Source organism: Schistocerca cancellata, chromosome 4 (assembly GCF_023864275.1).
Source record: "Schistocerca cancellata isolate TAMUIC-IGC-003103 chromosome 4, iqSchCanc2.1, whole genome shotgun sequence".
NCBI lineage: Eukaryota > Metazoa > Arthropoda > Insecta > Orthoptera > Acrididae > Schistocerca > Schistocerca cancellata.
This window is the reverse complement of record NC_064629.1, coordinates 511,397,480-511,412,221: the sequence shown is the minus strand read 5'-3', so window position 1 is coordinate 511,412,221 and position 14,742 is coordinate 511,397,480. Positions and strand designations below refer to the sequence as shown.

The following is a 14,742-nucleotide window of genomic DNA, read 5'->3' as shown; positions in this document are numbered from 1 at the left end:
TCTGTTACCTTACTTATTCAGCCACCCTTGTGCTAAGCTCTCGAAATAAAAAGTAAACTGCATCTGTGCTACACAGCATTAATTCATGAAGCCAATGAAGATCACTATTTAACATGCTGGGGATTCATCCACTGACATTGCAGTACATCTACTCTTTCATAAGACCAATCAGTAACAAAATACACTTCTCTAAAAGGAGCAACTACATCTATTCAGTGGACACTAACAATAACTGTTATTGTAATTTATTAAAGTCACTCACATTTAGGAAATGCATTTAAAATAGTGATTCAGGATTATTACCTGATTCAACTATTCTGATTTTTGTTTTCTGTGGTTTATTTTCAAATCATTTTAGATGAATGCTAGGATAGTCTGTAACTACAAGCAATGGGTATTATGTCCACACTTTCTGCTCATTATTAATAATTTGCAATAGATAGCTTTTACAGTCACAGTGTTATTGTAACTAGTGTTGGTGTTTAATGTGTTTAATTATTATTCACTTAATATATGAAAATGGGTCATGGTGTAGATGTCTGAACTAATGGTGAGACAAGACATTGTACATATAAACTGAAGAAAATAACATGTTTATAATTAATTTATTGGCAACTACCATTATACTATATAGATCCCCATAATTTCAGGCAAGTAAAATATGGAAACTCTCATGCCATTAGAAGGAAAGGAAGCCAATGAAAAACAACATAGTTTTAAGCAAATGTATAATACACTTCTATAAAGGATACGTCAGTGGCGAAGTGTTTCCAATGATCCAGTATATTGAGATGTTTACAAAAAAGGCAATGAAACATGATGCAAGTATCATGCACTGCAAAAGTGAAAAATAAACAATTAGAAATATAGCATTCAAAAAATAGTGTGCAACTGCAGAATTACAAATACTTACAACATCTGCAGTTCTCCAGTTGTGGGATATTGTGAACACTACTGGTTCAATGAATGGTAAAAGTATAAGTAGTATCAATGATGATATTGGAGCTTGGTAGTACAGAAGTTGCATAGGATCCACTTGCAAGTCCTGCTGCTTTTTACTGACAAGCTTGAAAAACAATACAGAACACTCATATAGACACACATTAAGGATTACTGTCATGGATATCATAAATTTATTTATTTGCATTTGCAAATAGAGAAGTTAGTTTATAATGCTACTAAAATAGTTTGAAAATAAACCATACAACAGCTTCTGACAATTTTAACAAACTACTGATAAGGAAAGGCACTTCACTTGTTCTGGAGTGAAACAAACTAGAGGACAGTGGGTCATTTTCCTTTTGGCTTTCTTTTATATATATATATATATATATATATATATATATATATATATATATATATATATATATATATATATATAAAAAACAAGGAAGGTGACAGTATAAGAAAGTTCTGTGAGCATTAACATGATATTTACTACTACTAAAAGTTAGATTACTGAAGTTTCTTATCTTATCTGAATAATACTTGCACAAAAGTTTTGAAATTAATAATCTGCACATTTTGTGCTATTGACTATTGTTTCTAAGGAAAGGAAACACTAATAAATTTTTTTACAAAACTGAAAATTTGCTGCTGCACATACATTTTACATGCAACAATGTTCTTATATGTCATACAGTATGCAAATGTATGATGACAGCTATGAAATTGATTAATGTGGACAACATTACAAAGCACGAATGAATCAAGGATTTCACCAGCATGTGCATAGTACCAGTTTGAAAGACTGTAGACAGAAGTTACCCAAAATTGGCTAGGATAACATCATATGAATACGCACATAACAGAATGGACAACATAAAAACGTCTACCAGGTAAACTGCCGTACTTAGAGACTACAAATTCAGCTTCATATAATTGTCTGCACTCACTACTCCACACAAGAATCAAAGCAACAGTCAATGAAATCATAAATGCTGAAATTTCACGATCAAAAACCTATGAGAAATTTGGTCAATAATATAAAAAAAATCAAATAATTCCCACAAATTAAATACCAAATTCATAAAAACAACAGAAATATCAAAGAAAAATGCTTTCTATCAGAACAAATGCAGATTTTGATAAAGAAGTAGTTTTAAAGGCAAAATGCTGTTGAGTAAAAGTCTGAAAAGCCACATTTACAGGTTCTCCTACAGTTAATAATTTTTTTAGGTAACAGAAACTTTTTTGAAATCAAAGTCTAACAGCAAAAGGTAGTTAAAAGAACTGAATTGGATATAAGGAAGTGGTTTGAAAACAAATTTAAAGATCTCCCAAAGTGTAGCCATGACCATTTTTCTGCTCCTTTCACATGTCAAATGTTCATATGGCATGTGAAGTAAATTGGAGATGGAGATTCAAAAGAGTCTGCAAATGTGTTGCAAAATATACCTTATGAAAAAACTGTAAACACACACACACACACACACACACACACACACACACACACACACACACACATAAACTGGTAAGGGATATGAGAGGGGCAAAAGCTGTCTGATGACTAACATATAGGTGGTTGTGGTCATCTCACAAGGGAAGAAGTGGACAATCCAAATCTAAACCTAAATCTTCATCTGCATCTACATCTACATACATACTCCACAAGCCACCATATGGTGCTTGGTGGAGGGTCATTTTCTTTCCTGTTCCATTCTCAAATAGAGTGATGACTATCTATATGCCTCTGTAAAAGCCCTAATTTCTCTTATCTTGCCTTGTCTCTGTGGTCCTTACAAAAATGTACTTTGGAAGCAGTAGAATCATTCCACAATCAGTTTCAAATATTGGTTCCCTAAATTTTTTCAGTGATGTTCTTTGAGAAGAACCTCGTCTTTTCTCCAGGGATTCCCACTCGAGTCTCCAAAGCATTTCTGTAATACTTGTGTGTGTTTGAACATACCAGTAACAAATCTAGTAGCCCACCTCTGAATTGCTTTCATGCCTTCATTCAGTCCAACTTGATGTGGTTCCCAAACACTGAGTAGTATTCAAGAATGTGTTGCACTAGTGTCCTACATCCTGTCTACATTACAGATGAACCACACTTCCCAATAAACTGAAATCAACCATTCGCCTTTCTTACTACAATCCTTACTTACTTGTTCGATTTCATATAAGTTTTCAATGTTAAGCCTAAATATTTAATTGACATGACTCCGTCAAGCAGCACACTACTAATGCTGTATTCCAACATTACGGGTTTGTTTTTCCTACTCATCTGCATTAACTTACATTTTCCTACATTTAAAGCTAGCTGCCATTCATCACATCAACTACAAATTTTATTTAAGTCATCTTGTATCCTCTTACAGTCACTGAACAATGACACCTCCCTGTATACCACAGCATCATCAACAAAGAGCTACAGATTGCTGCTCACCCTGTCCACCAGATCATTTATGTATATAGAAAATAATATCATTCCTGTCACACTTCTCTGGGGCAGTCCTGATGATACAGACTGAAGCTCTATAATGATTTAGCTATAAGACAAAATCAAGGTGCCACATGAGCCATAAGGAAAGCAGTTTTGACTACCTTCTTCTGCAGTGCTCCTGCAGATGACAGTCCACAGCATGGGCTTTGTGACACTACTATAGACTCATAGTGTGGATACATAAAAGTACTTGCAACTGCCATTTGCAGTATTGCAAGTAATTAAGCACATGACAAGGACCTATGCCATAATAAATTACAGTCATGGTGCTGACATGGGAAGAGACAAAATGTGAATGACTGTTTTAACTATTTGATACTGGAATGTCTGCTGAAAACAGTGTTTGTTGGCTTCAACACAATGAGAGTTGGTTTGTTACATGCTCTAATACATTTTAATTATAGGACACTAAGCAGGTGTAGAGTTTTGCAGTTGCTAAGCATATGTCTTGGGCTCAGTATGAGATAATAACTGGTGGTAACTGACACCATGACAATGGTCAAAGATGAAAAGTAGAAACCTGAGACAACTAAAGAGGCCAGAACAATTAGGAGAAACAAAAAAAGGAAGAGAGAGGATGAGGAATATCTAAAACAAGAGGAATATGCATCTGTAATGCAGTAGGGGCAACAGAGGTCAAGCATAGATATGAACTTTGAATTGAATTTCCCAACAACTGTATTTTCAGACAAATTTATTTTATTTACAAAAAACTATCTGAGCTATAAATCTGAATTTTTTGGGATGTTCAGGATATTATTTGGAGAAAAGTAGACTACAAACAGTAACATACTATCAACAGGAGAAAAACTACATACTGATTAATTACAAAATAGTAACCGTTACTTTCACCATCATATGTAAAAATTTCTAGCAGAAAAACTTGTGATTCATATCATAAGATTGCACTCTACTTTTGTACACAGACATGTTGTCAATGTGTACTTAAGGTTTCAGTCATCTAAGTAGAACAGTACTTCCAAACAGTATTTCTAAAGTGGGCTGCTGTTGTGCCTTCCTATATAACCCATGTCAGTGACTTCAATGCTGTGCATACATATACCAAAGTTTACGCATCATAAACAGTGCCCACATTGAGCATCTGTAATCCTCTATCCACTGACATGTGTCTATTTTCTTTATGTTTTGTAGTTTTCATGCAGTCATCTTCTGAAACAGTGGAGATGCTTATTGAAACCATGTACTTATCCACAACAACTTCTTCTTAAATGGGAAGATGTACAACAAATTGATGCCGGCATAGTACCCTTATATCCCAACCTGTTCACATGCAGTCTGGAGTAAACTTTCCAAGTCATCCAAGACCTTAAACCATTTGTCTGGCTACATTTATTGATGATATCTTCATGATCTGGACTAAGGACCAAGATACATTGTCCTCATTCCTCCATAGCCTTAAAACCTTCTCACCTATCCATTTCACATGGTCCTCTTCAGCATGGCATGCCAACTCTCTTAACGCTTGCTATCTTCTCTCCATTGGTTCCATAAAAACATCCATCCATATAAGCCCCACTGACCAAGAAGAGTATCTCCACATTGATAGCTGCCAATCATTTCACTCTAAAACATATGTCCCATAAAGAGTAGCCACCCACAGATAGTGGCATGTGCAGTGACAAGCAATCCTTTGCCCATTAAGCTGAAGGCCTTAATAGGACCTATACAGACAGGCACCACCCTTGGAGTTTCACAGCCATGCACTATCCACCAACCTTAGTCCAGAAATTGATCTCTCATGCCATATATAAATGTTCCTGCAATTCCCCAATGAACTCCATAGACCTGTGGTAAGGAGCACCCTTTATCATCACCCAATACCATCACTTGACCATGTCCTCTTACAAGTGCCCTCAAATGATGCACATCCTATGAAAAATTCTTCCTACCTCCCCCAAAGTTGTATTCCACCACCTAACCAAACTATGAAATATCTTGGTCCATCCTTGTGCCTTGGCTACTTACAACATATTGAAATACACTTCATATCCCTATGAAAATCCCATTTGGATGCCTGTCCTATGGACCCACTGAGCACATCTTTTCCTGTACTACAGCAGGCATATTCCACCTCATCAGAGGTTGTGAAAGTAGTTATGTCATAAGCCAAATCTGCTTTGACTTCTGCACAGCCTTTCACATAGGCATGAGTACCAATCAGCTACCCACTTGAACTAGTAGCCACCACCCAACTGTGCCCAAGAGCACAGTTGACCACCTAGTTGCTGAGCAGAATATGCTGGACTTCAACAATTGCTTCACAACCTGTGCAATGTAGATTCCTCCTGCCTACACCAGTTTCTCTGAATGATATTGATAGGAACTATTCTTACAAAACACCCTCTGATCACACAATCCTGCTTTCAATCTCGATTTTCCCCTGTCCCAAACCAAAGTCCACCTCTGTCCCCGTGCCTCCCACTTCATTCCATTAATCTACATCCACTCTGCTCTATCTGCAGTCTCCCTCTTTCTCTGTTCCCTCCCTCCCTCCTCCCCTCCCTCTCTCACTCCCCTCCTACCCCCCACCTACCCCCCCCCCCTCTCTCTCTCTCTCTGTGTATGTGTGTTTTACTCCTTCCATTTTTCATCATTTTTATTCCACTGAAGTCTTTCCACTAACGTTTACACAGTTCCATCTATAAGTACCGGGTGTCCATAATTAATGCTCCAGTTTCAAAAAGCTGTAGAAAGAGAACCACTGTTCAGAATGATGTCAGATTTAGACAGCATATTGTTGACACAGAGGGGAACTTCATGGGGAAAAAATAACAGTAATCTTACGAACAGATGGTGCTGTAAGCATCAAAACATAAATGGGGTTGGCTAAAAATGACCATTGAATCACAATATGATGGCTATGGTTTGAGCTGCATATTACACCATCCACACTGTTCAATGTGCATGACTGCACAAGTTTGGTAGTCAAGAGTTGTGGCACTGTCAGTTAGATAAGCCCATCCACCATGGCAAGGTTGTACCATATCAGATGAGAAAATCACTTTTTAATTGTCCTGAGGCCAAAAATCACATAAAAAGCAAAATTACATCAGTTTTAATTGTCCTAGGGCAAAAAACTGCATAAAAAGCAAAAGACATCACTTTCTAACTTTTATGAGACTCGTTCATGACATGTTCGATATGCTGTCCACTGTTTTCTGCCACAACCTGAAATCAAGAAACAGCATGTTCTGCAACAGATCAGAGTGTCTTGTGGGTCACATTTAGAATCTGTTCTGCAATATGTGCCTTCATTTCAGCTATGTTCATAACTGCAGCATGGAACACAACATCTTTCACATAACACCACAGCTAGGAGTCACATGGATTAGATAAGGTGACCTGGACAGCCAGCCTGTAGGGAAATGACAGCTGATAATTTTAGAATTCCCAAAACGCCTGTGCAGCAGCCACTTCACTGGCTGTGCAATGTGCAGACGAGTGACATCTTGCATAAAAATGATCCTAACAGCACATCTACACAGTTGGAGGCTTGAAATGATATTGATGCACAACAGATTCTCATAATGTTTAACGTTTCCATTGCCTATACTCTGCAATTTTGCATACTGATATGTACTTGGAGATGGAAATGGGCTTTGTCTATCCACACAATATTCCATGGTCATTCATTGTCCACTGCCTCGTGAGGAAGAAATTCAACAGTGAATGTTTGTCTTGCTGGCATGTCAGCAGAAAGCAACTCCTGAACATGGATAATTTTGTATGTACAGAAATGCAGGATGTTTCATAGGATTTTATGCACCATACTCACAGGCATGTCCAACATCCTGGCAGTTTTCTGCACACTTCATGTTTGCACACCACCACTTGTCCCCTCCTGCAGTGCTGTAGCTACATCTTTGACAGATGTTGGATCAACTGCTTTCCTCTCTATGCCACACTGCACTTCTAAAGAACCTGCCTTTTCAAATTTTGTAATCGCTTTCTCCACACCCTTAGGAGACATTGGACCAATGCCTTTTCTCATATCTATTAGTGTCTCAAACTTCTGTAGGACTACAATCACACAGTCACTGTTCTTGTAAAAGAGCTTTACCAGCAGCATGTGATCCTTCATGGAGGAAGTCATGTTGGGCATCTCAGATGTAAATTGAGATACAATCATATACTGTGCATCTGTTGGTGTGCATATTCTGATGCTTACAGTGCAATCAAGTGGTCAAATTTTTATTTATTTATTATTTTTATTGCATTTTATTTATTTATTTGTTGTTTTTTGTGATTTCTTCTTGTGACAATAACATGTTGTTCAAGTGTTTTGAAACTGGAACTTTTATTATGGACACCCTATAAAGTGATTTTAGTGGTCTTGTTTTGAGATTTACCAAATGAGATAGCCAAGGAATTCTCTCACTTTGTGTAAGGTTCAAGTATCTCTCTAAATCTTTTCAAAGTTAGAGAAGTTTCCTCTCTGGTACAAATCAACTAGATGAACAACAATTTGGCAATGAGTGTAACTGGTACTCACAGTATTCTCCATAAAAAAATGTAAAATCCATAATCTGACCCATATATCCAGCACTCTACACATAAGCTGTACTTGATGGGATATAGTTGTACAACTGTCAAACCAACAGAAAACTGAAAGTTGTCCATATCTAGGTGACACTTCAACTTCGACTTTCATGTGGATGATACACAAACAATCGCAGGAAGGGTAACCTTAACATACTACCCTGAGACACATCACTTTGTGGATGAAATTGTTGAAGATGTATACAAATCTAAAATATCCACTATTAAGGAAGATACACAATAGTAGAGCAGCTGTCTATATTATCTCATGTACAGATGAGACAGTGTTTCACCTTCAAGTCATGTTTTCTCAAGTTCAACGAATAACTGCATCAGCCATCAGAAAAAATTTCTAGTTTATACCATCAGAATAATACACCTGTTGATTACCCACTCAAGAGACAGTTCCATGCAGTTGGTAAGAGTGACATTATGGTAAGCCCTTTGAGAGTTGCGATTCTTCTATATTTTCATGTGAGAATTCAGAAGACAAGGTAATATTATAACAAAGAAATGTTGTTACAAAAGTTGAGAAGAAGGGGGAAATTAGCTACTGTTGTTTTCAACCGACGTGTTTATCAAAACAAGAAAATGCACAGGAAGGAAACGCTGGCTATACACAAGAACAGGACGTACTTCAAAAGGTAAGCACGATTTGTGACTGTCGAGTAATCAGTTGTTGTTTACGATCAATGTGTTTATTAAAACAAGCAAATATGCAGGAAGAAAACATCGTACAAACTCTAGATCAGGATCTACTGCAAGCTAAAGAGTATACAAAGAACCTAGAAAAATCGATCAGGGAACTAAAACAAAAACAAAAAGTGAAAAATGAGTCATTTGCTAGTCCTATAAAAAGCTGGCGTGTGAAACAAGAGGTAAATTGGGATCGTTAACAAAAACAAGAAGTGGAAATCGAGCAGAGTACTAGGCATAAAATAACCTGGCATGTGAAACAGTGTAAAAATCATCACGATCTGAAAACAACGAATAAAGTTGAGCCTCCTGACACCAGTGAAGTCTCGATCAAACAGGGAACTAAAAGTAAGGATCATGTGTATGAGACAAGTGAGAATAATAGAAATAAAAGTGATGTATACATCTTCTCAGAACAGCCACGGAAGAGGCTTAGCAGAAAAAAATGGCCAATATGCAAAACAAACTAAAAGTAAGCGGAATCACCAAGCCAGGCATGCCATTAAGTGAAGTGTTGAAATCCTGGGAAACATCCGTAAGAAAAGGTGCGAAATGTGTCATTATAGGTGGAGGAAATGTCATTTATAGAAACGAAAGTATCAATGCAAGAAGAGTACTGAGGGAAACTCTAGGGAAAGCTACTCATTATGAAGTATATGTGCTAAGCATTCCTCAAAGACACGACTTGATGGTCGAGTCCTGCGTAAATAAAGAAATTACCAGAACAAATAGGATATTTAGGAAGATATGTGGCAGCTTCCCAAATGTGACTTTCATAAATGCAACAAGCTCACAAAGAGAGCATTTCACAAGGCATGGTTTACACAGAAACAACTGCGGAAAAACTATTCTGTGCAAAGAAATTTTGGAAAAATTTTGACAAACTACAAGGGCAGACACACACACCCATAATACTACCAATGAAGAAAGAGGCAGGAAAGTCTCCACTGTGCCACATAAAAGAAAAAGAAACAACCCCATCACCAACAGAAGCAGACCCACAAACCTCACCATGCCTGATAGAGGAAAAAGAAGCAACATCATCAGCAACAGAAGAGGACCGACTACCCCCACCCCAAAAGAGGAACAGATAACGCAAACAACAGGAAAAGAAGTAAGGTCGTCAGAGACCCAACAGATAAGATATGGGAGGGGAGAAAGAAAAAAGAAACCTATCAGGGATCAGGACTTCCTATATAATGAAGCCGGAAACCGGCCAACCTACAAGAGGCTGTCATCGAAGGAAACTCAGGATTTTCACTGGCCCAAGACCAGCAATGCCACAACATAGCAGACAATCTGAGAAGCACACCAGTACTAGAGTGTCAAAACCAGATGTACCTGGAGACGACAAAACCAGGAGAAAATGAAGGGAGAAAAAACATGAAGATAATGTTATGGAATGTAGAAGGATTGAAAAACGCAGCATGCATAGTGCCAACAGACTTTCTCAAAGGTTATGACGTAGCAATATTCACAGAAACTTTTCTCACAGATCATTGGCAACACCCTAAATTCTATAGCATAAATATGCTGGCAAAGCAAGGAGAAAGGGGGTGACCCCAAGGGGGAATAACAGTCCTACTGAAACCGTGGATAACACCAATTATAGCGACAACAGAACTAAATCACTCCATTCTAATACAAGTAAAACACATCACAATATTAGCAACCTACTTCCAGCCAAGCGAATCGGTCACAGACATAATCGATGAACTGGGCCAACAAATAAGACGGAGCAAGAAAGACATCCCTTTACTTATCGCAGGGGATTTAAACTGTCGGTTGGATGTACAGAATCACAAAACAAAATTAGTAATCGAATCACTACAAGAAGAAGGCCTCATCCTGCTAAACGACACAAATGTCCCTACGTACTTCTGCCATAATGGCAAAAGTGCTATTGATATCGCCCTCATAAGAGGAAACATAAAAGGGGACATAAGCCCACTTTGGAATGCAAACCACTCGCCTATAAGAAAACACATCCCGATGAACATAATCATACAAAGTGATTGGAAGGCAAGAGAGAACCAAGAGAAGAGACTGCTCTCAAGCAGACTGGATCCAAGGAAAGTGGAAGAATACCACGACCAGATAGAACAAATTGAGTCCTTAATCGACAACTCAAAAGTAGAGGAAGCAGCACTTGAACTGGAGAAACTCTTAAAGCAAGCAACTACCCCCAGGAAAGTGAGAAGAGCTAAACCATGGTTCGATCAAGAGTGTTATCAGCAAAGAAAAGAAGTACTCCAAGCTTTACACCGACTAAAAACGGACACAGATAATCACTCACTACTACAAACATATGCTGAGAAAAGAAGATCCTACAAAACACTAACAAGGGAGAAGAGAATGGCACACAGGTTAGAAGAGGGAAGAAGACTAGCTGAAGAAGCCAGGAGAGACCCATTCATTGCAATCTGCCCCCAAAAGTAGGCACAGTCACACTATATAAGCATGGAAGAATGGACAAGACATTTCAAAGACATTCTCAACAAAGATGGTAGAGAAGGAGCACAGGTAGCAAGTCAAGAGCTCACACCACAAGAGATGGCAGCCTGGTCCCCACTCACTCCGAATGAGGTCCGAAACATCATTGAATCAACAAAAAGGAAGAAAGCAGTGGGACCGGACATGCTTTACAATGAATACCTTAAAGACACAGCCCATCTGCTAGCACCAACCTGGACAAAACTTTATAACAAATGCATTGAAACAGCAAAAATCCCAGGCCAGTGGAGAAAATCAATAGTAAGGGTAATGTACAAAGGGAAGGGCGACCCAAAGGACACAAACAAATACAGAGGAATAGCCTTGGAAAACAACCCTTTTAAGGTATTCACAAAACTAATCACAGGAAGAATAAGACACACTTTGGAAGACCACCTCCCAGAATCTCAATTCGGGTTCAGGGAAAAAAGATCCACTATCACAGCAGTGGAGCTGCTTTTAAAAAACATATGGGAAACCATCAATAAGAAGCAAAAATATTATGCTGTATTCATAGATTTCACAAAGGCCTTTGACCTCCTCGACCGATCATTAGTAAAAAGGATGCTCGACGAAACCCTGGGAAGAGACAGCGTCTGGACGAGGATTATAAACTCCATAAATGAATGGAATGAGATAAGGATCTCTGACAACCTTGACCTGTCTGAACCAATAAGGCAAACAAACGGAGTACTCCAAGGAGACCCACTAAGCCCGCTCCTGTTCATTCTGGCAGCAAAGGACATTATGGAAATCGCTCATGACGAAGATGTCGAAGCATATGCCTACGCGGACGACATCGTGATAGGCTCAAAAAACTTAAAGAAACTACAGGAGACTATAGAAGACGTGGAAAAATGGTGCAGAACACACAAGTTTGTAATCAACACCGACAAAATGGAAATGATGGTATTCAGACCAGGCGGGCAAATCCCAAAAACGACAAGAATTGCACTACAAGGAAAGCAAATATCTATCACAAAAGATTACAAATATCTAGGGATAACACTCCAGCCGTCCGCAAAGTGCTTCACTAAACACACAACAGAGAAAGCGACACAGGCCATCAGAGCGATAAACGAAATAAGTTCCATCAGAACACTAAATCTAGACACAGCTATGGCACTCTTCAAAGCAAAAATAATACTGATACTGGCTTATGGGATAGAAATCATATGGATACACCTAAATGAAAAGAACTTAGAAACATTGGAAAGAGTAAAAGCAACCTATATCAAAAGAGCATTAGGGGTAGCAAAAACCACAAGATCAAGATTAGTCTACCTTCTCGCCCGAGAATCTTTCCTCATCGAGGATCTAAGGACAATGTTCTTACTTCCCAACACATCAGCATCGGAGAACCTACTAAGATTACTACTCAAGAAAAGAGAGGAAGTACCAACGGAATTCTATGGATCCGGGGCCATGATCGACCGCACTTTGACAGCAGCAAATTTTGAGATGAGAAATGTAATTACAAGACTCACAGTACACGGATTCCACCATGAAATTTGTGCAAATACAACATACCACGAACCGTCAAACCTTTGCAAGTGTACACTATGTGGACAGTCTTGTGAGAGATACCATATAGAAACATGCAACAAGAGGACCAGATCAATTAGAGACTATGCAATAAATGGTTCAAATGATAATCTGTTATAATACCTGCACTGAATGTAATCTACTAAGAATTATGCAGACACTCAGTACATCCTTGTAATTCACTCTCAAATGATTGTAATCTAATGTATAACTATAATGGCTATTTTGCTGCAATAAATCGTTTATAAAAGTTGAGAAGAACTTCTTATCTACAGCTTCTCAACTGTACTGAAATGTGACTTTTGTCAGACACAATGTGTTATGTTACAAAAACTCTCTCCATAATAATAAAATACATATTTATGCATTTGTACTCTTATTCTCAAAAATACTGCTGATGCAGATAGTATAAATTTAGGAATATTTTCATGATTTTTCTTGCTTCTTCTTGTTTCTTGCATTTGCTCTCATTATGAATAAAGCTATAAAACTGTATATAAACGGTCTGTTTAAAAAAAAAATATAGTGTCATTCTTTTGTCATTATTTTTGATGACAAAATCACTACACAAGCACTGCTTACAATCCTATAGTGAATGTAAGGGGGAAGAGGAGGTACAGAGTGGTGTATGTTGTTAAGAAACCCATACATGATTTGATCTTTTGAATGGGTTCTCTGCATTTTGGTCCCTGGAATATAATGACAATAATTTTATTAATTCTTCAGTGTAACACAATGTAGTTCTGGTATAGCATGATTCTGACTACTTCTTATTGCAGGTAGCATTTCCAATTCTTGACTGAGTAAATCTGTGGGAGGGGAAAGTGAAGGAATACATTATTGAGATATTAATATTCAAAACTGTCAAATTATGTAGAATTAAGAGAATACACAAACAGCTGAAACTTGTACACAGGGAGTCTCAGTTAAATACTTAAGACTGTATTTTCCACTCAGTCTCACAATTATTATTCTAACTGGATGGATGCCATCACTACCACCATCAGATAATGCTCACCCAATACCTGAATCTCAGTTGGACAGCAATAGAAAGCAAATCTCACTTAACCATTCATCCTAAAATTCACTTCAAGTGGACTGGGAAAGCCATGGAAAACCTAAATCATCCAGAGCAGATAAGAATTTTTAAATTTGTTTTTTGCCTTAAGCAGTTAACCATCTCAATGAAACAGCACAAAAAGTTTAACTGTTTCAGGAATCTCAAATAAGTCAATAGTTCACTATGAATCCCACAATCATTCTTATGTAGTTGGTAAAGTGATATTTTGATCATTTCTGTGTTATTAATAGTCGTCCTTTGGTTTACCATGGCTTGATGGGATGGCAGCAAAACCATTCCTTTACGCATCCTGTGAAAATATCATCAGCATGTGAGAAATCATGACCCACAAACAATGTAGAATACAACTCCCATGAAGAGGAAGTGCATGTGGAGCCATGAAAATTGTGAATATAAAATTCTCATCATGCCCCTACTTTATAAGCTGTTAGTAGTGGAAAGTAGCATCTTAGTTTACATTGGCAGTAACCCTAGGAAAATAGAGTAGCACTTCCCTGAAGACTTTTCTTCTTGGGAAAGCACAGCTGTAAGAACACACTGCTATCTGACTGTATAATACTGTATTTTTCTTATGTACAATCTAGATTTCAGCTTCATCGCCACTGTTGAGTAGAAAGTTTAGACCACAAACATCATTTTGTTGTTCACTGTGTAGGATGACAAATACATAGTTCAACACATTTGTATGCGTGTATTAGTCATCCTGTACAGTGCACAACATAATGATGTTAATGGTCTAAGTGTACGCAATAATGGCATGAAAGCCGAAATTTAGATTGTATAGAAGAATAATATATTGTCAGATGGTGGTTTATTCTTTCAAAACTACTTTATGCCTATGGATCAGCACCATCAAAAATGTTTTACAGCTGTAAGACTCACTATTAGTCAATTATAAGTACTGGCAGATTCTCCACATTAC

At 37.7% G+C, this 14,742-nt stretch overlaps 1 protein-coding gene across 6 annotated transcripts in view; it reads right to left on the bottom strand.

Moving 5' to 3' along the window:
* The window catches only part of LOC126183194 (solute carrier family 35 member E3-like), a 174,130-nt gene that overhangs the window by 98,017 nt on the left and 61,371 nt on the right, over window positions 1-14,742 (bottom strand). For all 6 annotated transcript variants that reach the window (XR_007536703.1, XR_007536704.1, XM_049924945.1 and 3 more), the window contains exons 3-4: window positions 914-1,066; window positions 753-835 (exon numbers count right to left, since the gene is read on the bottom strand). Coding sequence is in view for 4 of the 6 variants with exons in the window: in XM_049924945.1 (XP_049780902.1) it covers window positions 753-835; window positions 914-1,066 (236 nt within the window). In the remaining 2 variants the exon portion in view is untranslated. The remainder of the gene's footprint in view (window positions 1-752; window positions 836-913; window positions 1,067-14,742) is intronic.